This window comes from Lactuca virosa, chromosome 3 (genome assembly GCF_052849685.1).
Source record: "Lactuca virosa cultivar CGN04683 chromosome 3, Lactuca_virosa_CGN04683_v6, whole genome shotgun sequence".
Lineage (NCBI taxonomy): Eukaryota > Viridiplantae > Streptophyta > Magnoliopsida > Asterales > Asteraceae > Lactuca > Lactuca virosa.
The window spans coordinates 138,950,428-138,973,688 of NC_136428.1; the positions used below are offsets into that span (position 1 = coordinate 138,950,428).

The 23,261-nt window shown below is 39.8% G+C and overlaps 1 protein-coding gene across 2 annotated transcripts; it reads right to left on the minus strand.

The window, feature by feature from the left end:
* Positions 1-8,332: 8,332 nt before the first annotated feature.
* LOC145162640 (F-box/LRR-repeat protein At3g26922-like) lies at positions 8,333-10,774 on the minus strand. 2 transcript variants are annotated; one of them, XM_079081719.1, is made up of 4 exons: positions 10,526-10,774; positions 9,236-10,242; positions 9,006-9,152; positions 8,333-8,928 (listed from the first exon to the last, which is right to left on the minus strand). In XM_079081719.1, exons 2-4 carry the CDS (start codon positions 10,160-10,162, stop codon positions 8,611-8,613), a joined length of 1,392 nt encoding a protein of 463 aa, XP_078937845.1. In that variant the 5' UTR covers positions 10,163-10,242; positions 10,526-10,774; the 3' UTR covers positions 8,333-8,610. The 2 variants fall into 2 exon arrangements, with proteins under 2 accessions (XP_078937845.1, XP_078937847.1); XM_079081721.1 differs by having other exon boundaries at positions 8,778-8,928; positions 9,001-9,152.
* Positions 10,775-23,261: the final 12,487 nt, after the last annotated feature.

Genomic DNA, 23,261 nt, shown 5'->3' on the forward strand with positions numbered 1-23,261 from the left:
GAAATGGGAAGACATCACGATGGATTTTATCACCAAGCTTCCCAGGACCGCGCGGGGAGTGGATTCGATCTGGGTCATCGTCGATCGATTAACCAAGAGCGCCCACTTTATCCCGATTCAGGAGAGTATTTCGGCCGAGAAATTGGCCGATATCTATATCAGGGAGGTGGTGGCGCGGCACGGAGTGCCAGTTTCGGTGATTTCGGATAGGGATGTGCGGTTCACTTCCAGGTTTTGGACGAAGTTCCACGACGAGTTGGGTACTCGTCTGCATTTCAGCACCCCCTTTCACCCGCAGACGGATGGCCAGAGCGAGCGGACCATCCAGACTCTGGAGGATATGCTGCGGGCATGTGTTTTAGACTTCGGAGGTAGCTGGGATACCTACCTTCCGTTGGCGGAGTTCTCGTATAATAATAGCTATCATGCGAGTATCGACCGTCCTCCCTTCGAGATGTTGTACGGGAGGAGGTGCAGGACCCCGATATGCTGGGGCGAGGTTGGCCAGAGAGTCATGGGGAGCACCTAAGTAGTGCTCAAGACGACGGAGAAGATTCAACAGGTCCGGAGCAGGCTTCAGACTGCTCAAAGTCGGCAGAAAAGTTATGCCGATAGGCGTCGATCAAACCTGGAATTCCAGGTCGGGGATATGGTTCTCTTGAAAGTGTCGCCTTGGAAGGGCGTCATTCGATTCAGGAAGCGGGGCAAGTTGGGTCCCAGGTATATCGGACCGTTCAGGGTATTAGCCCGGGTGGGCAAGGTGGCGTATAGGTTGGATTTTCCAGCCGAGCTCAGTCAGATCCACATCACTTTCCATGTCTCTCAGCTGCGGAAGTGCCTGGTGGACGACTCAGCAGTGGTACCTTTGGAGGACATTCAGGTTGATGACAGCCTGAATTACATCGAGTGGACTGTAGCGATCCTCGACCGGAAGTCGAAGGATCTGAGGAACAAGAGGGTTGAGCTGGTAAAGGTGCAATCGCAGCACCGGAAGGGCTCGGAATGGACATGGGAGCCGATGGATTAGATGATGGAGCATTACCCAGAGCTGTTCCAGGATCGAGCAGCAGACTTCGAGGACGAAGTCTAAAATAAGTGACGGAGATTTGTAGCACCTGGTTCTTGGTACGTATTCTTTTATTTAAATCTTGAGTATTTTGCATTTTGGCCTTGGACTTGGCGAGTCAAAGGCTCGACTCACTGAGTAGAAGCGGGATGAGGCACGGGGTTTAAGTCATGGACTCGCCGAGTCGGGTCCCGGACTCGGCGAGTAGACGCTGTCTGGACTAAAAACCTAATCCAGGTGTTTGCACCCTATTTAAACACTCTAACTTGGCCTCCCTTGTCCCTAACACTTCCAGAGAGCTGTAGAGCGAAACCCTAGCCCCCATATTGTTCTTGTGAGTGATTTTGGCTTTGTGAAGGAAGTTTGGAGCTTAGAAGAAGAAGGAGAAGGTTGAGGAGTGCAAGAAGGGGAGGTAGATCCGAAATCTACACTGTGGGAAGCTTCCATTCAGGTAGAAAAGTTCCTACCTTGATCACTAGTTCATTAGATCCCCTTTTTGTCCCTAATTTGTGGTTTTCAAGCCCTAAAACCCCAAACTCCATGTGTTTATGCTCTATGTTCTTAAAGGACTTCATATTTGGACCTTATGGACATCTTAGAAGTGTAAAGTCTCTATGGTTGAAGTGATTGAGGTCCCTATTGAGTGTTTGACCTCATAAAGAGCTTGGAATTGCCTTTTGGAGCTCATAGGGCCATGCATGCACGTAAAGTTTGCAACTTTACATGATAAGCATGCCCTAGGGGCTTAGATCTATGGTTTGGAACTGTTGCATGTCTCATATTTGGTCTGTATGGGAGAAATGTTGAAGGGACTCGGCGAGTGCCAAAGTGCACTCGGAGAGTTCTATGAAGATGGTCTTAGACTCGACAAGTTGGATGAACCACTCGGCGAGTCCTATGAAGATTGCCTGGAACTCGACGAGTTGTTCTTCAAACTCGGCGAGTCATATGAACTGTGACTGAGTTAAGAGGGGTTTAAGTGTAAAGGGTCCAACCCTTCGTAGCTGCACGTGGAATGAGCAATTTAACGTGTAGCAATAGTCCCAGAAACCCAAATCCTCAAGATGGATGCCCTGGTGAGGATTTGGAAGTGAGTATGAGATCTGCTCGTAGGGACTCGGCGAGTTGTTCTCGGACTAGGCGAGTCGGATCGCGAGTCGGTCTAATCGTCCCAAGTAATGAGTTAAGGGTGACTCAGTGAGTGGGAAGAAGGACTTGATGAGTTAGTACTGGGTTAGTGGGAGAGGGACTCGGCGAGTCTGTGCCAGGACTCGGCGAGTCCAGTCAACTGGAAGTTGACTTTGACCAAGGAGTTGACCTTGGACCAGGGGTAGGTCAGTCATTTGACCTAAGGGTATTTATGAGTGGCTAATCTATGTTTATGGATTTATAGTCGGATGATTACCGGTGCAGCAGTCAGACGTCTAGCAAGCAGACTTTCAGCAGCTACTTTTCGAGGTGAGTTACCTTCCAGTAGGGGTGGGTCTAAGGCCACAATGTCGGCCCACCAGGGAGGAGTATCTAGAAGATGATTGTCTCTGTGATAATTATCTTGGTTTTGTTATGTGTTGGTTATGGGATATATCTGTATGATATGTTGCGTGCATGATAGGGATAGTTTCCCTGATAGTGGTCCTTAGGACCAAGGGGTAGGTCAGTACCCGGATATGCCTGACTGTATACTTATGCTTTGTTGATTGTATGCTACTGGTAGGGGTGGAATAGTCCCCAGTTACTGGTTGAAAGATACCGATGAATAGTTACCGGTTGAAAGATACTGATGATGATTACCGGTTGAAAGATACCGATGAATGATTACCGGTTGAAAGATACCGAGGACTTGTGTGGTATGTGGTATGATGGGGGAACTCACTAAGCTTTGTGCTTACGGTTTCAGTTTTTGGTTTCAGGTACCTCTTCGTCCAAGGGGAAGGAGCCGGCGGCGTAGCATGGCATCACACACACACATCTGATTTTCCGCACGGTGTTTTCTGGGATTGTACTCTGATATGATATTTGTTTATGTTGTGGGTTTCAAACATGATACTTGGTTTTATGGAGCGACGTGTTTATACAATATTTTCTAATGAATGTTTATGAGTTAACTAATGAAAAATGAAATTTTTGGGCTTGATTTTTGGGCTTGATTTTTGGGATGTTACAGAAATGTTCTGAAACCTGCGATGGAACAGAACTTCCCCCCAGATCGGGTCCTTCTTGCATACTGATTTCAAAAAATTAGGGCTTCAGTTTTTGTTAATTTGCTGCAAATATCGATTTCAGGGTTTTTATTTTCACTGGAATTTCTGAAAGATGAACACGATTTATAGGGGTTACTTCATCTGGTGTATGTGTGTCTTCATGTGTTTTCTTGAAGATTAATTTCTGAAAATCTAGTGTGTATGTGTGTTCTTTCAGAAATCATTGATGAAAATGAAGATGAAAGATGAAGATAGAGATGTATAAAGAAGTCAGTGGAATGAGTGGGAGTTGGATTTGAGATATGTGATTTGAATTTGGATTTTCAATACGGAGATTCACAGTGAAGATGAAATGATTTTTAGATTTACATTTGCATGTTGTATCTGGTAAAAGGTGGTTTCCCTCAGTGTATTTTGATTTTATAAATTTTGTTAATCATATAGATTTTTTTCTGGGTTTTCTTCCTCATGGACGAGGATGATGAAGTGGAAAGGGAAAATAAACGGAAGGGAAGATGAGGGGTTGGTTGCCAGATCTAAACAAATACAGCTGGACTAAACATATAATTTTAAGAAAACCACATGGACTATATTCGTAAATTTAACCCACTCATAAAAACGAGTTTGGTAATTTCAATAACTTCTACAATTTATAGGTGTCAATTGATCATTAGTTCTTAACTTGATGCCCTAAATATTTATTTTCCATAGAACTTAATCCTATATATATATATATATATATATATATATATATATATATATATATATATATATATATATATATATATATTCGAACGACAAAGTTATATTATGTTAGTGGTTCGAGTCATGCAGTGACATCCAAACGGGCAATATGTCTTTCCCGAACCTTCACCCATGGGTAGTTACCCCATTACCCCTTTCTCGCTTCACCTATGGAAAAGCCTCCAAGAAGTCTCGAACCCGAGACCTCCCAAAGGAAAACCACCCAGGTAACCCTGGTGGCCAACTGATCTAGACCAGTTGGTTATAACATTGTATAATTATTATTTTTGTAAAGTTTTTTTATATACATTTTAATATATATATATATATATATATATATATATATATATATATATATATATATATAAGTTTGTTAAATGTGAATATGATTAATGTAGATAGGCTAATCGGAACACATAGACTAATAGGAATCCGAAATCACTATCAAAGTTATACATAGATTAATCAAAATGTGTATATTTCGAAAACAAAAAAAAATGTCTAAAAGAATTAAATAACTCGAAAATACTAAAGCTAAGTCCAACATGAAATGACATGGTCGTTCTCATCAAGACTACGAGACAGTCTTAGGTTAGCCTATGTGTACCTAATTTATATTAATCATATTCACATTTAACATAAATTTTACATTTTTTTACAAATTTTTTTTTTAATAAAAAGCTTTACAGATAGAATAATTATACAAATTTATATGTGTTATGTATGTATATTTGGATTATAAAATAATACTTATAAAACCTTATCCATAGTAAAAGAACAAAAAAATGAAAATATGATTGTAAGTGAATTAAATTAAGAATTATGATTATAGCGACCATGAAATATTTAATAAAATAAAGAAAAAAATATAAAGAAAAAACAATAAAAAAATATATTCGAACAAAAATTAAATAAAAAATAGAAGAAATTATTCTAACAAAAAGTCAAAAAAAAATATTAATAAATGTATTAGAACAAAATCTCAAAAAATTAGAAAAAATTATACGAACAAAATATAAAAAATGTAAGGGAAAAAATATAAAAAAAACATTAAAGAATATATTCGAACAACATGTCAAAAAAAATCTAAATCATAGAAATATAAATAAATTAAATAAAAATAATGATAAATATTTGGCTAAGTTATATAAATGGTCCCTGTTGCTGGAACAAAGTACATAAATTGTCCCTATGATAGGAAGGGCAAATATGTCATTTTATAAGGGACTTAACTGAAAATGTTAACTTCTTTAGCCAAAAGGACTGTCTTTGCAAGATATTGAAACTATAGGGACCATTTACGTACAAAATTGTCATAAAGACCAATGTTGGTCAATTATATCAACCACAAGGACCATTTATGTAATTTCGTCCCCAATTTTTTTTACTCACCAAAAAACCTAAAATTGCCCGCTTTCATTATCTTTATTATTTAAATTTTTTTTTTTACCTTTCACTATTTTTAACTTTTTTTTTTTAAATATATATATATATATATATATATATATATATATATATATATTATACTTATTTCATAGAGAATAACAAATGATGAATTTTAATATTTTTTTATAATTTTTTAGCATATATATAATTTAATAAATATTAAAAAGCTAGAAAAAAAGTTGACCAATCACATAAGAAGAGAGAGGGAGTGGTAGTCTCCCCTCACCATTTCCCCGAACCCCCTAAACCGCACCCCCAGTATCGAACTCATGTGTAACGCCCGCAGATTCGGGCTAGTCAATTTAGAGATAAAAAGTGTTAAAAATGATTTTTTGTAAGATTATTTAGGAAAAATAATCTTAACCAAAGTTATAACATGTGTCACAAGGATTTCATACATATAAAGAACGCTGAAATCCGATTTATAACGAAGAAGTTATGACCCGTCTAAGTTTTGCGATTTAAACCGGCCCGACTCCGCGTAACGTAAAAAATAATTTTTTCATAAATTACTTTTTAGCCGTAGTAATCTAAACAAAAGTCGTAGTAGTCGTTAAACCGAGATCGTGCATATAGAGAACGTCAAAATCTGACTTCATTTGAGGAAGTTATAATTTTTCTAAGATTCAGCGTAGCAGTTGTTTTGGTCAAAAATCGACTAAATGGATATCAACCAAATTGCATGAGAGGCTGTGGTGTTGTTATTAATGTGAATGTGGAATTGAAATCAAAATAACATAGGAGGTTCACAAGGAAAGTCTTTGATCCTTGCTAGGATCTCCGACATAAACCTTAGGAGATGATAATGATCAAATGCCTTGTATGATCTTATTAATTTGAACATAAATTACAGAGATGAGCTTGATAATGCAATTACAAATGATAAAGTGAGTTTAGATGAATAAGGTGTCTGAGAATTGTCTTTGTTGTGTGTGTTTTACAAGTGTATTTATAGTCTAGGTTAAGTAACTAGATGTCCGATATTTTTGGGATCCTGCTGAGCTGGTTTTACAACGTGCTTTGGCTTAGTATTTCCGGGTCTTAAGCCTGGTTGGACTGATTCTCTTGTTTTTTTTAAGCCTGGTTGGACTGATTCCTGTTTGTTTTTTTTTTTTTTTTTGGACTGATTTTTACACTTGGGCTTATGGTGTGATGTTGGTCTAATGCGAGATTAGTTCTATCACATACCTTCTTTTGTGAAAGAAAAGAAAAAATAATCTGTACTGTTTTAATATTTTTATTGTAGAAGAGTATTACTATTTGCCAATGCACATGATAAGCAACATCAAGGAGCAATACCTCAAGGATCTCATTTAGTATTTATCCACTTTGAAATACTAACAATAAAGTCCACTTTGAAACTGTCAAGCCTCTCATTTAGTATTTCAATTAAGCCAAAATTCTATAAAAATCACTATAATTTTCGATTTAATCTGATTTCCTATTGAACGTTTTTTTTTTCTTCAAAAAAATACATCTACGGTTGTTTCCATTTGTGAGTTGCAAATAACAAAACAAAAGATTAGTTTTTCAATGAACTATGCTTTTTTTTTTGAAAAAAAATTCAAACTTTTTGATGGTTAAATGGACAAAAAAAAATTCTTTTAAGTGGTTAAACCAAACAATTTTCAATTTTCAAGGCTTTTATAGAATTGAAAGTTTTATGTAGTATTTAAAAAAAATTATAATAAACGGTGTTATCCTTCTTTTTAGATCTCGTACGTTGAAATGGATCATGAAACAAATCCTAATGAGTTGTATCATCAAGATCCGGAGAACTTGCATCATAACCAATACCAATAGCGGAGCCAGCAGGGTCGGGCCTAGGGGGTGGGCAAGCTAGGCGACCGCCCCGGGCCTCGTCAAATCTCGGGCCCCTTCAAATAATGATTAATATATATGTATTTATAGTTTTTAGCTGATATAAGAACTGTAATGCCGAAAAAATAAAACAAAACTTCTTGTAGTCGATTTGGAAGAAGCGCGTCAGTTATTTATATGTGGTGTTCATCAAACCATGGTTTTAGCAGAAACTCACTTTATTTTATTTATTTATTTTTTTACTTTTAAGGCTTTGGGCCCAACAATCTCCATGTATTCTATTTGTTTTGTACTTATAGACTATAGTTTGGCTAAGAGGCCAGCAATTACTATAGCTTTTTTCCTTCCTTTAGTATTAGTATTATTGCTATTAATTAAAAGAACTTAATATTAGTTTTTTGTTATTAGTAGTGCTTTATATCTAAGCTTTGTACAACTAAGTACTTTTGTTAATTTGAAGTCTAGAGTTCAATCAAATATGATTTAAAATTTGTTTTTTTAACTGAAATTTATGAGAAATGTAAATGCTCTATGTATTTTTTTTAGAGGCTTTGCAATTGCAAACTTTATTTATTAATTGTACTAATTGTAGACCTTGAAATGAAGTACACGTCACAAAAGTAAGTATTATTGCATAAAGAGTGTTAATGTATTAATTTTTTAACTTAATAAAATTTTCCGAGGTGCCGTATTTCATTAACAAAAAAATCATTATGAGGGCCTCTTTTTTTTCGCCCCGGGCCTCAAATGGGCTTGGACCGGCCCTGGGAGCCAGACAAATCGACAACGACATTATAATCATCCCGCCTCGACTAATAAAATCTTGATCAGGTCTCTCGGAATCATCAATAAGATCTCATAATTCAAAAGGGGCAGGTGAGGGCATAACGTTAATCCATGAAAACAATCATCCAGAAGTGTTGACTTGGCAGAAGAGTAGAAGAAAAATAGATATTAAGATATTGTTTGTTTTTTAGAAGAGGCGGACCAAACCTCTACAATCTGCAAGAAAAAGATTTTTTTTAAAGAGTGCAAGCAGCTAAAGAAATTGAAGTTTATAAAAAGTAATTTCTTTAAGCTTAAAAGATTGCAATCTGCGCTAATTTCTAATGTAATTTGTAACGTTTAATAACGATATACTAACTCAATGACCCTTTTGATTTAACCGAAACTTATAATCTCATCGTCTGTCAAGTCGAGTTCGCGGTCTTCAATATCCATTCACACATATTATCCGTAAGAATGGCAGCATCTTGACAAACACTAAGAAAAATTGGTTGCAACACAGCCCTCTTTGATGCAGACATCTTAGTTATCAATCGTTCTACGCGCTCAAACAATTCCCTCATTTCCTTCATCCATGCAGTCATGGGACATGTGATATCTAATCTCCCCCCCATTACTATATCTCACCCTAATCCGTGACATCATGTGACAAGTCTCTAGTTTAACAATTTTCCCATCCTGAAGCAGTTCCATCAATCTCCAAAAGTTCCATTGCAATTCCCCTGCCCAAAACATTTCAACTTGTGGTTCATCTATACGAGTGTCTTTGTCCCTTTTTGTATTTACTTTACACTGCCTTAGCAACCGCGTAAAGTCTACCACAAATACTTGTGCTGATCTAATATCCCCCATAGCTGTAATATCCTGCACAAAAATTCCAGGTTTTTGTAATGTAACCACGTTACTACATAAACTAGAAAAAGGATTAATAAATACCTCACCTCACGTGTGACCATTGATAGACAAGTATCATGGTTTGTAGATACTTTTTCTTGAGACTGAATCTCCAACCATACATCTAACAAAATATTTGGCATAAACTTTAATATCTTTGCATTGGACAACACGCAAGTTTCTGAAAAAAGACGCTGCAGAAAATAATACAAAAGGAAATTAGATATAGATTAATGCCATTTTTATTTGTAAGCATTGAAGGAGGAATATAATATACCTGGAGAATCCCCAAGTTAAGTTTAAGAAGCTTGACACTACGGAGCTGTTGAAGCAGAGAAACTATTCTATGAATATCTGCTTTGAATGGATCGTACATAAAGAGTTCAGCCTTCTCCAAAGAATGGAAGCCTGATGGTGTAGAAACCTGCCAAGGCTGGGAACCTTCTATGACCAAGGAGGTAAGCTCAGGTGCAGAAATCAGATGCTTCCCTTCACACCATCTAATGGTGAGATTCTTGAGTTGAGGTGCAACCACATTTACAACCTCATCAAAACTCATATCCAGGGGTGTATTTTCGAGTGTAAGATTAGAAAGTCGAGGATGACAAATATTTAACACTTTGGTTATCTCCATTATGCATCCTGTTAAGAAAAGGTTCTTCAAGTTGGTGCACTTGGAGAAAAGACCAATGTCAATGTAACGAGACAGTTTGACATTGTGAAAATGCAATGTTGTTAAAGCTGGGAGTGGGAGGTCCGGGTCCCACGTTGGTGTTGGAATACAGGAAAATGAAAATGGGAGTTTAACCATTTTCCCACCGCGCAAGCGGGTAACACAATGTCCAACACTGAGTTGTTGGACATTGTGAGAGAATGCGTAGTTGAGAACTTTTCTCACAGATTCATCGTCCCTGACACTTTTCCCAAGAACGAGATTGACCGAAAAAACGTGTGTTTTGTTATCGAGGTGAGACAGGACATTAGAAATAAATTTGAAGATGCTTGGCCCATGTTTGAGATTTTCGAAATTCAAATAGGGCATTGAAGTCCAGATTGACCTCCAACTAGATGACAAAACACACGTTCTGACAGCGTCTTTGATGCTTATAAAAGAAAAGATTTTATGGATAAGTTCATCCGGCAAGCTGCTTAGTCTATCATCGCGTCTGTTATGCATTCTTTTCTTTTTGGCTCCAAAATCCATGTATGTAATTCTGCCTAGATTTTTCTTGGAAAGCTAAGATCCAAGATTTCTAAGATTTTTCTCCGTGAGGCACAAGTAATCTACGAAAATTAACATGGAAAAAATCTTTCTGTTAATTACTCAACTAATTCATTCTTCACAACACTATATAAAATAAGCAATTAGGTATCTAACAAAGATATTACAAGCTTCCTCTGTTCCATGGATGGGTCGATTAAACCGATGAATGAGGAAATCGAATTCAATATAAAAGAATAATAAACCACGATTTTACGTCAAGCCGATTTCAAAAACCACGATTTCACGAATCAGCTTCATCAAAGGTAGGATTTCAACAGAATCAGATGAAAGCTTAATACGAACCTGTCGATATTAGGAGTTCGTTCCACTTGTTTTCTGTCAACCCCTTAGAGCTTCGACTGGAGGAGGCGCGGTTGGAATCAACGAGAGGATTCGTGAAGGTAGATGGAGATGGATAATGTCGTCTTGCTTTCCAGATGATAATGGAGTGATCAAATTTAATTTCAGAAGCTTGCCTTTGAGGCGTGATTGTCAGTGGTCGCTTATTCACCACCAGAAGGCGGGATTTTTTTTTTGGCAAAGAGGCAAAGAAGGAATGGGGAGCGTCTTATTTCTCAGTCTCAGTCAGCGTTATTTATGTGTATGACCCACTGACCGCATAAGATTAAGAGGCATGAAATGGGCTTATCAAACCCACTTATTCACCACCAAAACATTAGTTTTGTGGGCCTGTTTTTTTATTTCATTAAAACTAATTGGGCTTTATACTTTTGATATATATAAAGATTTTAGACTACCTGTGTTTCTGTGTTTGGATTTTTAAATTAAGGATAGCTTAATTCTTTTTGATAACAATTTAATATATAAAAAAAATTATGAAAGAATTAGTGCTACTTGACCAATTTGAGGGATAGCACGTGTTATCTCGGGCTCCCACATTGGTACTTCCCTGCCCGTAAAAGATCAAAATTGCATACGTGTTAGGATTTATGACAGAAGCCAATCTTAAGTAGAACACATCAGTAAAGAAAAACACAATCTATAAACTTTTAAACTTTTTTTTTATTAAATAGATTATTTTAGTTTCCAAATCATTATTATCTTTTATTAATTTTCTTTATTTAACATTAGATAATATTTTATTTATTTTTATTAAATTTCATATATTTTTGGCTAAATGCAGAGAATTTAGATTTAATTCATTGTATTTATTATAAAAACATAAGTGCCATCTTTATCATTTGATCAAAACCAGTATTATTGTGAAATAGTACTATTGTGAAATTATATATTTGCTTGATCTTAGAGTCTTTGTTGGAGAGTAATGGATGTTCAAGCAAAGAAGAAGCACTATGTCGTGCTAAATTGAAAGCGGGAAAATAGGATAAACTATCCAGTATGCTTGAAAATAACTGGTTAGAAGAAGAATAGGTTTGAATCATTATTCATTTATGCACATAAACTTGAAATATTGTTCTTTAAACACTTCATTTTTTTTTAGAAAAAACATCATAAATGGTCCCTGTGGTTACCCAAAATCTGAAGTTTAGTCCCCGTGGTTTAAAAACCTCATAGATGGTCCCTGTGGTTTCAAAACTTTTGACGATTGGTCCTTATTGCTAACTCCGTTATGTTTTGTCCGTTAATTAAAGGACATTTTGTCATTTCACTACCACAGGGACCATTTATGATGTTTTCTCTCTTTTTCTTTAAATTAAATATTATTATTTAATATATATAAAATCTCTCTCTCTCTCTCTCTCTCTCTCTCTCTCTCTCTCTTCGATAGGCAACCAAAAACACCTTCATTAGAGGTGGTGTTCTTGTGGTTTTCCGGTAACAGAGGAGCAGCAACCCCTCGTCCCTCCTTCTTCCTTCTTCTGTCGAGCAAAGCAACAAAACACCCCCAAAATTCACTGTCCAGTTCAGCCCTTGTTCTTTCATTTTTTCTATTCAATTTCAATCAAAGAAACCCCCTCCAGAGGTGGAGTTTTTCCGGCAGACAAGAGGGCAACATCCCCCTCGCACCTTCTCTTCTTCTTTCGCTGACTCCATAGCAGCCAAACACCCACCTGTACTGTTGTTGTTGCCCTGCTTCCATCGTACCCTCTCTCCCTTCCTCTTTATATTTCTTTCCGAGACAAAAAGTGCAGGAACTGCTTCAGTAGCCATTGATGCTTTCGTTTCTTCCTCCCTCTATGAACTAGTGAGGGCACCGGAGGTGCTCGTTCCTTACTAAAAAAATCAAACACATGACCAAAAATCTTTGATGCCTACGTGTTTTTTTTTCTGATTTCGTTCTCCTTCTCCTTTCTTCGAATTAGAAAAGAAACGGAGGTGCTCCTTCCTTTACTATCGATTGCCACCACCCTCCATCGATTTCTGCTTCCGATTTCTCCTTCCCCGAATCAAACCAGCACCAGAGGCGTGTGTTTGTCTTTGATTGAAACTGAACAAAAGATCTCTTCAGATCTCAGCTCTATGTCGCCTTCAACGAGAGTTTCAAATGGGTTTTTTTCATTTGTGCCTGTATATGTGTTTTTATCTTTTGTGAGATTTTGATTTGCAGGTATAGAGAGAGAGAGAGACGTTTTATATATTTAATTATGTTTAATTTTTTCTTTTTTTAAAAAAATACGAGAAAACATCATAAATGGTCCCTGTGGTGGTGAAATGACGAAAATACCCTGCGGTTAACGGACAAACTTAACGTATAAGACCCAAAAATTTTAAGCCAATTTAAAACTTTTAAAACAATTCAAAACCCATTAGTCATTACAAAAATGTTTTCAAAATAGTTTAATATCAGAGTATCCCAGAAACAAAGTCATAAAAAGTGAGGAGCTGTACGATCACGCCTTTGCCTTGCTACGATCCCCTGATGCACCTGAAACCATAAACTGAAATTGTAAGCCTGAAAGCTTAGTGAGTTACCCCCAAAATACCGATATACATACAGTCCACATAATCATATCATAACAAACTGAACAGAACAACACATAACGGGTTTACAGCCCTTCAGATTGTAACACCCACGAGCCCACAGTACGAGTCTCCCTTAGCCCGTAACTGGAATGCTCCCGAGCCCACAGTACGAGTCTCCCTTAGCCCGTAACTGGAATGCTCCTAGGGTCTGTTGGCTACCGCACGGAGCAGTACAACCTCAACCCATCCCACATAACATGTCGACATGTAACAGATAAATGCACATACAGGAAATCAGACAGTATCACAGGTAGTCCTACAAACCTACCACACTAGCATATCACTAGCATACATCACTATCATGCAATACTAACTTATGCTCAACATATAACAATGCTAACATATTCAATGGGCCGGCCTTGGTGCCTTAGACCCCTTAGTAGAGTGAAGATAACTCACCTGGCGCACTGCTGAAGTCCCGCAGACAAAACTCCAGCTGCTGGTTAACAGATTCCCCAGCTGTCAACATCAAACAACACCCAATTAATAATTGGGTTCCAAGCCCAAGGTCCAACTCACACTCCAAAGGCCCAATAGTCTACCAATGGGCCAAAGCCCAACATATGGCCCAATTTTCCAAATTGGGCCCAGACCTCTACATGGTCTTTACTTAAGGCCCGTTCAAGTATTCTAGTCCAAACTATTTGTATTCCCATGACCTGATATCACATAATCATAAAGGCCCAGTTATGGCCCATCTATGGCCCAATTTTCCAAATTGGGCCCAAGACTCTCACATGGGCCTTATCCTAAAACCCATACAATTATTTAGTCCATTTACTTATTCTTGAAAAGCCCATTAATAGTCCAATCACCAAAACCCAAAAAAAGGAAGGCCCAACTCAAGGCCCAAGTGGAATTAGGGTTTCCACATGAAATGACGATTAGGGTTAAGTGTTTCTTACTTAACCCATTAGGGCTTAATCCATTAAGGACTTAATCCACTAAGTCCAACATTGCTTAGATTAATCTTTGCCAATGATTATTATTTAATATTTCAAACTATTAAATAATTCCCGTGTGTGTGTCTCGATTAATTCTCAAAATTAGGGTTTTATTGGCATTAGGGTTTTCCAAACCCTAATTAGGGTTTCCAACCCAATTACTAGCCCATTTATCAATTTGTTGGGCTTTTAGGTCCATTATGACTTCATTGGGCCCATTAAGCTCTCATTGGGCCCACTAGGGTTTTCTTTTTGGCCCATTAGGGTTTAGTAGTCCCTTGTCCAAACATCCAAACGAGTCACAAACCAAACAAGGCACACCGCCACCCTACACGGCGGCCAGTGGCGGCAGGCACCACCCTACGGTGGTGGTTTGAGCTTTTCTTTTCATTATTCCTATTCTATTACAGTACAATTTTACAATAACATCCAATAACCCACATACACTCATAAAATAACACACACACATAGCCACCTTGTGGCGGCAGACGGCTATACACGGTGGCAGCGGTGGGGTTTTGTTCTTCGGATCTCCGGCCAAGGGACACTTCGGCGGCCTTGTCCCATCACAATACATGAACATACATCCATATGCCCGGAAAATGAACCAAACACCCACTGAGGTGGGTTGCAACAGCAGCAGCACAAGAAACGGGCAACAACATCGGCGGTAGAACGAAGGAGGAAGGAGAGAGAGAGAGAGAGAGAGAGAGAGAGAGAGAGAGAGAGCGGGGCTATCAGTCGGCTATGGCGGAGCTGGACTCGGCTGGGTCTTCAATGGCACGGCAGGAACCACGACGGCGGCCTCTTGGCGGCAGGGTACCGGCGAACAAAAGAGGAATAAGGATGGAGGGAGGCGGCTGCGTCGGTCTCGTCCGTTCGTCGGAGTCACAGCAGCGAGGTAGCAACAGTCACGCTTTGTTGGTTTCCCGGCAGCCCTCGAAGTCCGGTCGTAGAAACGTCGCTAGCAGCCTTGCTAGTCGGGAAAACAGAACGAGAGGGAGGCGGCGAGAGAGCAGCGACGGCATGAGTAATCACTTTCCCGATTGAACGCCGCCCAAATAGTGGCTTCGTTCTCAGCCACAACAAGAACAATGGAGACTGCGCTCTTCGACCTCCACAATGAAGACAGCAGCGGCGGCGAACAGTAAGAAGAAGGGACGGAGAAGGAGTCTCAAAGGGTAGTGGCGGCTGTGGAAATCACGATCTAGGGTTTGGGTTCTTTGGCTGCCCCCTTTGACGAGAGAATGAGGGATCGGATATATCCCGTAACTCCAAACTAAATGTCACACCCCCAAACCAGAACGGCGGAATCGTTCGAGGGCGGATGACTTCATGTAGTATCGTAACAGTTGAATACATAGTAAAGAAAGCAAACACAACCATCATATATATAATTTAAAAGTTACATTGTTGAATGATACTTGTTTAAAAAACAAATTACAATATGATGACAAAAATGAGTTTTAAAACTGACGCTTTAGCATCACTTCTCCAAAAGCTGAAGTTTACTTGTATTACTGAATCCCTGAGAAATACAAGTAGATTTGAAAGAGTAGATCAGCATTTAAGCTGGTGAGTTCATAAGTATTTAATGTTAATGTTTGTATAAATCTGAAGTTGTTTATAGATGTTCGAAAACTCCTAGAAAATCCCATATTTTCTACTAGTATAAAAGTAGTCTTCTACCAAGACTCGACTGTTTTGAATGTTTGCTTTTAGAAATCCAACATTTATCATAAGTGTGTGGTAGTTTAAAAGTTCCAAAACTGAAATGCAATAGTGTTTTTCATGCCTAAAATGGTAGATTTGTATATGTATAAAAATCGCTAAGGCATTTGGTAACCCCGTAAATCAACGTGTTCTTAATACTCCATGTGAGTTTTATAACCATACTATTGACCCAGACTGCCTGTAACAACGTTCTTCAGGCGTTGGAATGTTATGACGTTTGTCACCCCAGACCTGCCGGTCTAACTGTAGCTAACAGTTTAGGTGCGGGATTGTCAATCCCGTATAGATCTATACAAAAGTATCACGCTCTCCCTACAAGAGATTATGGTATATAATACAGGACTTTAACTGCATACTTGAAAGTACGTGAAGTCGAATGTCTCACAAAACATAGTATCAATTAGATTTACGTATGAAAAGTCCATTCGTTCTTGTATCTGAAAGTATTTCCTTGATATAGTATTTGTAGTATATAAAATCTCATTATTTCCTTGTAAACTATACCTATTATAGTTTTGCCAAAAGTGTGATTCGTTTGTATGATAAACCCTAGTGTAATGTCGACTTTGTAGGTAGAGTATAACATTATTGAACATTTATTTTCAAAATACAAATAAAGTGTTTGATAGTTATATAACAACATATTTCATTTCAAAAAGACAAAATGTTATCATGATATGTTGTATGAGAATGTTTTCGTATGATAGTTATAAATCACATATGATTTATTATATAACACAAGTATAGTAAAAGATTGATGTTTTTCACACGAAGATAACCGTATGTGTACTTGTATTCCCCCCCCCCCCCCCTTAAAAGTGTATAAAAGTATTTACAAAACATTTAAAAACGTAGTTATAGGGGTATGAACTCACCTGATAGATTGAAGAAAGTGAGACGAAAACCGAGCAGAACTTTGACAGGAGAAAGCGGATTTCTCGGGATTCTCGGGAATCTCGGGAATCTTGGGAGCGTAAAACTTCCTTCGGGGCTTGGGTATGAAAAATGGGGCTTCGGGATATTTCTTGCACGCAAAACGGAGTAAAAACGCAAGAGAAAGAGAGGAAATGAGCACTTATGCCCGGAACCCTCGCATCCCTTTTATAGGGGCTGAAGACCCTCGGTACGCTGGGCGTACGAGGTTACGCGGGGCGTACTCGTGCGTCATTGCTTACCGCATCATCGACTGCCGGACTTCGGACGGGACGGGCATAGAGGCGTAGAGGGGCGACGTGGACGATCCGGAGCCTAGTATCCAAGTACGCTGGGCGTACGAGGGTACGCTGGGCGTAAATCGTCTCGGTTTGTGCACCTCGAACTTGTAAAATCCGTAACTTTCGCATACGAGCTCCGATTTTGACGTTCTTTATATGCACGCGTTGGTGAAAATATACTCTACAACTTTCATTTAGACTTCATTGGCTAGTTTTGATTTATTTTTAATTATATAATTTTAATAGGTCGGGACACGAAAAGTCCGTTAAAAATCCGTAACTTCTTCATCCGATGTCCGTTTTCGTCAGACTTTTTACCGTTGCACTACTATTGTTGAGATCTTCGATTCTCATTTAGGTTGCTTTGGTCAAAAGGCTCTCGATCTCTATTTCGAGTTTTTAGCTGTCTACTGCTATCCCGAAACTTCGAAAAATCATAACTTCCTCATACGAAGTCAGATTTGAGCGTTCTTTTTATGTATGTTCATGGTTTAATGATATCTACGACTTTTATTTAGATACCTAAGGCTAATAAGTATTTTATTGAAATTTTTCGTTTTACGTTTAACCGTGTTGGCGGTTTTTGTTGTGAATCTTAGGTTGGTCATAACTTCTTCGTTATAACTCGGATTTTAGTGTTCTTTATATTTCTGAAAACTTGACATGATAACTATCATTCTAGGCAACCCAATAGAGACTTTTGAACATTTTATTTTTGACGTTAATTTCATTATATCAAAAGAGATTATAGTTCTTGACTTTTTAGGTCATTATATTGATTCGAAATATCGGGTTGTCACATCATCCCCCCGTTAGAGGGAATTTCGTCCCGAAATTAAATGTAAGGTAAATATTTATGGACTAGGGAAAAAGATGCGGGTACTTTTGTTCCATCTGATCTTCACGCTCCCAAGTATATTCAGGTCCCCGCTTTGCATTCCAGCGGACCTTCACAATGGGTATGCGACTTTGTTTTGTTCTTTTAATTTCCCTATCCATGATCTCAATTGGTTCCTCTATAAAGCGGAGACTCTCGTTGATTTCGATTTCGTCTAGGGGACGATGAGGGTCTCATCGGACAAACATTTCTTCAAGTTTGACACGTGAAAGGTAGGATGTACGTTATTGAGTTCCTGCGGTAGTCGAAGTTTGTATGCTACCGGACCGATCCTTGCAAGGATCTCGAATGGTCCGATATACCTTGGGTTTAGTTTCCCACGTTTTCCGAAACGTATTAACCCTTTCCAGGGCGAGACCTTTAATAGCACTCGGTCCCCGACCTGAAATTCCAAGGGCTTCCGTCTTTTGTCCGCATAACTCTTTTGTTTATCTCTTGAAGCCTTTAGTCGTTCCCGAATCTGAACAATCTTCTCAGTTGTTTCTCTTATGATTTCCGGGCCCGTGAGAGCGCTGTCGGGTACTTGTCCATTGGCTAGTTGCGTGTCACCAACTTCAGCCCAGCACAGTGGTGATCTGCACTTGCGGCCATAGAGGGCTTCGAATGGAGCAACTTTAATGCTGGAGTGATAGCTATTGTTGTATGAGAATTCGACTAGTGGTAAATGGGTATCCCAGGCTTTACCAAAATCGATTACACAGGCTCTTAGCATATCTTCCAAGGTTTGTATGGTCCTCTCACTTTGACCATCGGTTTGTGGATGGTAAGCGGTACTCATGTCTAGTTTTGTTCCAAGAGATTTTTGCAGCGACTACCAAAATGGAGAGGTGAACCTATTATCTCTGTCGGAGATAATGGATATTGGTACACCATGCGGTCGTATAATCTCTCGGATGTAAGTTCGAGTAAGCTTTTCCATCTTATCGGTTTCCTTTATGGGTAGGAAGTGTGCGGATTTTGTTAATCTATCGACGATTACCCAGACGGTGTCTAGCCCACCTGCTGTCTTGGGTAATTTGGTTATGAAATCCATGGTTATTCGTTCCCACTTCCACTCGGGTATTTCGGGTTGTTGTAGTAATCCTGATGGCTTTTGGTACTCTACCTTGACTTTGGCGCAAGTCAGACACTTGCCCACATAGGTAGCGACTTCTGCTTTCATGTTCGACCACCAGTACAGTTTCTTGAGGTCCTGATACATCTTGTCCGAACCTGGATGCACGGAGTATTGAGTCTTATGAGCCTCATTCATGACCACGTCTCTGAATCAACCAAACCTCGGTGTCCAGATCCGATCCATGAAGTAGCGAACTCCGTCGCCCTTTAGTTCAAGATTCTTATCCATTCCCCTTAAGGCTTCACCCGTCACATTCTCTGTATTCAAGGCTTCCCTCTGAGCCTCTTTGATTTGTGTAGACAGATGTGAATGGACCGTCATGGTTAAGGATTTCACTCGGCGGCCCGAGTATTCCTTTCGACTAAGAGCATCAGCTACCACATTCGCTTTTCCTGGATGATAACGAATTTCACATTCGTAGTCATTCAACAGTTCAACCCATCGTCTTTGCCTCTTGTTGAGTTCCTTTTGATTGAGGATGTGTTGAAGGCTCTTGTGATCGGTAAAGATTGTGCATTTTGTTCCATAGAGATAGTGTCTCCAAATCTTTAAGGCGAAAACGACTGCTCCCAGTTCGAGGTCGTGTGTAGTGTAGTTGACCTCGTGCGTCTTGAGTTGTCTCGAGGTGTAGGCGATGACCTTTCCTCGTTGCATTAGAACACATCCAAGACCCTGATTAGATGCATCACAGTAGACCACGAAGTCTTCTGTTCCTTCTGGCAAGGACAATATGGGTGTGCTGCATAGTGCTTTCTTCAGTGTTTGGAATGCAGCGTCTTGTCTTTCTCCCCAATTGAAAGTCACCCCCTTCTGGGTCAAGGTGGTAAGTGGTTTAGCAATCTTTGAGAAGTTTTGTATAAATCTTCGGTAATAGCCAGCAAGGCCCAAGAATTGTCGGATTTCCGTTGGGGTTTTGGGAGCTGACCAGTTCTCAATTTCCTTGATTTTGGAAGGGTCCATGTGTATCCCATCTTTGCTAACCACGTAACCTAGGAAATCTACTTTCCGAATCCAAAATTTGCACTTTGAAAATTTTGCGTATAACTTTTCTTTCCTTAGAGTTTCTAAGATTTGTCGGAGGAGTTGACCATGTTCCTCTTTACTTTTTGAATAAATGAGTATATCGTATATGAACACGATCACAAATTTGTCCAGGAATGAACGACACACTCGATTCATTAAGTCCATGAACACTGCCGGTGCATTTGTTAATCCAAAGGGCATCACTACAAACTCGTAGTGACCATAACGAGTTCGAAAGGCTGTCTTGGGGACATCTCCTTCCAAGACTCGCATCTGATGATACCCGGATCTCAAATCGATCTTCGAGAAATAACTCGCTCCTTGGAGTTGGTCGAACAAGTCGTCGATGCGTGGTAGAGGATATCAGTTCTTGATAGTGAGCTTGTTGAGCTCCTGGTAATCGATGCACATGCGGAAAGATCCATCTTTCTTCTTTACGAACAGGACTGGCGCTCCCCAAGGTGAGAAGCTCGGTCTGATGAATCCTTTGTTGAGTAGTTCGTTTAATTGGCTGGATAATTCTTGCATCTCAGCTGGCGCTAGACGATACGACGACTTAGCTATTGGGGTAGCTCCGGGGATTAAATCGATTCTGAACTCGACTTGTCGTTCTGGTGGGACTCCTGGAAGATCTTCAGGGAAGACATCGGGAAAATCGCAGACTTCTGGAATGTCTTTGAGGTCTTTCGCTTCCTTTTCCTTATCTACTACGTGGGCTAAGAAGGCATGGTACTCCTTACGCAGGTATTTCTGGGCTTTGACGCAAGAGATGATTCGTAAATTGGTACTGGGTTTGTCACCATAAATGACAAGAGTTTCGCCGATTGGCAGATTTAGGCGAACGACCCTTTCGTGACAAAGTATATCGGCATGGTGTAGGCTTAACCAATACATACCGACGATGACATCAAAGCTCTTTATAGTGATCGGCATTAGATCGATTTGAAATGAATGTTCGTTTAGAGTTAGTGTGCAACCTATGTACATATCGTTTGTGCTTTCTGTTCTACCATTTGCCATTTCTACGGTAAATATCTTATTAAGTGTTTGAGGGTCCTGTTTTAGTATGTGTTTGAATTTATGACTCACGAAACTCCTCTCCGCACCACAATCAAAGAGTATGCATGCATAAGCGTTATTGATGAGAAACGTACCCATAACCACCGTGGGATCAGCTATTGCTTCGTTCTGCCCTATTGCCAGCACTCTTCCTATACCGCCAACATTCCTTGCCTTAGGGCAGTCTCTCTTGTAGTGTCCAGCCTCACCACACCCATAACATGTCTGGCCCACACCGACTCCAGGGACTTGGGTGATTGGTCGTGCTGGTGCCATACAGAAACGGGCAGTGTGCCCTTTCTTGTTGCAGTTGCTGCAGTGCATCTCCCGACAATTTCCGTTGTGATGGAAATTACATTTGCTGCATTTCGGTAGGTTCCCAGCATATTGCTTCGCTTGTGTAGGGGTAATAGGAGTAGCAGTAGGGGTAGTAGCGGCATGGACTGCCACTATTTGTTGTTTCTTGGAAGATTCCTGTGAAAACTGACTCTTCCTCTTGTTCCAAAATTTCTTGTTGTTGTTGGTACTGTTGTTGTTGTTGTTGTTGTTGTTTCCTATGGTTTGCTCCGGAACAACAGTTGCAAAGCCTTGACAGATTCCATGGTCAACGAGAGCTTGTGCCAACTGTTTGGCGCTATCGAAAGTGACTGGTTTGGAAGCTAGTACACTTCCTCGAATCTGGGGTGACAGTCCCCAGATGTATCTTTCGATCTTTTTGCTCTCTAGAGCAACCATCCCTGGGCAAAGGATTGCCAAATCACTAAACCTATTGGTATAGGTTGTGATGTCCGAGCCTACCATAGTAAGGCCCCAAAGTTCCTGCTCTAGCTTTTGTACTTCGCCCCTTGGACAGTACTCTTGCATTAACATTTGCTTTAGATTCTCCCAGCCCATAGAATTTGCCACTACCAGAGTTAGTGATTTGACATGGCCATTCCACCACGTCAGAGCTCTCTCGGAGAATGTACAAGCAGCAAATTTTACCTTGCTCACTTCCAGACATACACAGATCTCAAAAACCGCTTCTGTTTTCTCTATCCATTGTGATAGAGCCATTATCCCTCCGGATCCGTTAAAAGTCATGGGCTTGCTATTGGTGAAGTCCTTGAAGGTGCAATCCCCTGAACGACCCTGACGTTGGCCATTCGTAGAGCTGTTTACTCCCCCTCCGGACCCATTATTACTCATCTGTGCCATTGCTGCTGTCACTGCAACTGTTACAGCAGCTATCAAGGCGGCGTTATCCGTTGATGGAGGTGGTAGTGGTGGGGGTGTTGCGTTGTTGACACGGTGTGTAGATCTACGGGGCGGCATCGTTCTGCTAGAGAAATAGAATGAAGAACATAAGTCTTTTAATGATTGGAAGTTGTGTGTAAATAAACTTGCTATTTTTTTTATCAGTTTATGAATTTGACTGACCTACCCAAGGTTTAAAGTTTGATTCATAATAAAAGTTTGCATAGTGATAGATTACCTTATGAATCTGAGTGGTATTCAAAGAATTGATACACAAAGGAATTTCTTCATATATATTAAACATACGTTGGGTTACATTTGAAGTTAGGAAAATTTCGACCCCTCTAAGGGTCTCCGATACAGAAGTTAAAGAAAAGTAAGACATTTAGCCGAGATCCTATTCTATATCAAAATTTTGGGATTTGGGCAAGTACTACTTGCGACGTAGGTTGCGCTTGGAGCTCGACTCCGTGTCTGATTGCTTTGCTTTCATAAGACGCCTATCGAAGGTGGCTTGCTGTTCCCTTATCTCAGAGAGGGCTGCAATCAGTTGTGCTTGGAGTGCGTCGGTGCGGAGTTGGGCGTCATCCTGCAACCTGTCCAGTCGACGGATGTCGGAAGTGTGAACTTGTACTTCCACGTTGACTTCACGAAGCCGGTTAGCTTGAACCCTGGATTGATAGGACTGGTTGGCTAGTTTGCCCACCATGACTGGGAGTGCTCGGTCGGCTGAACCTCCATTCCTGACGTCGTATAAGTCCCGACACATGCCGTAGGGAGGACGTAATCCTTGCTGTTGGCTCCAATGGTGAAGGTGACTTCCCCAAACGGGAGTTGGTCCCTGAAACTTTCTCATAACTGCGGGAGG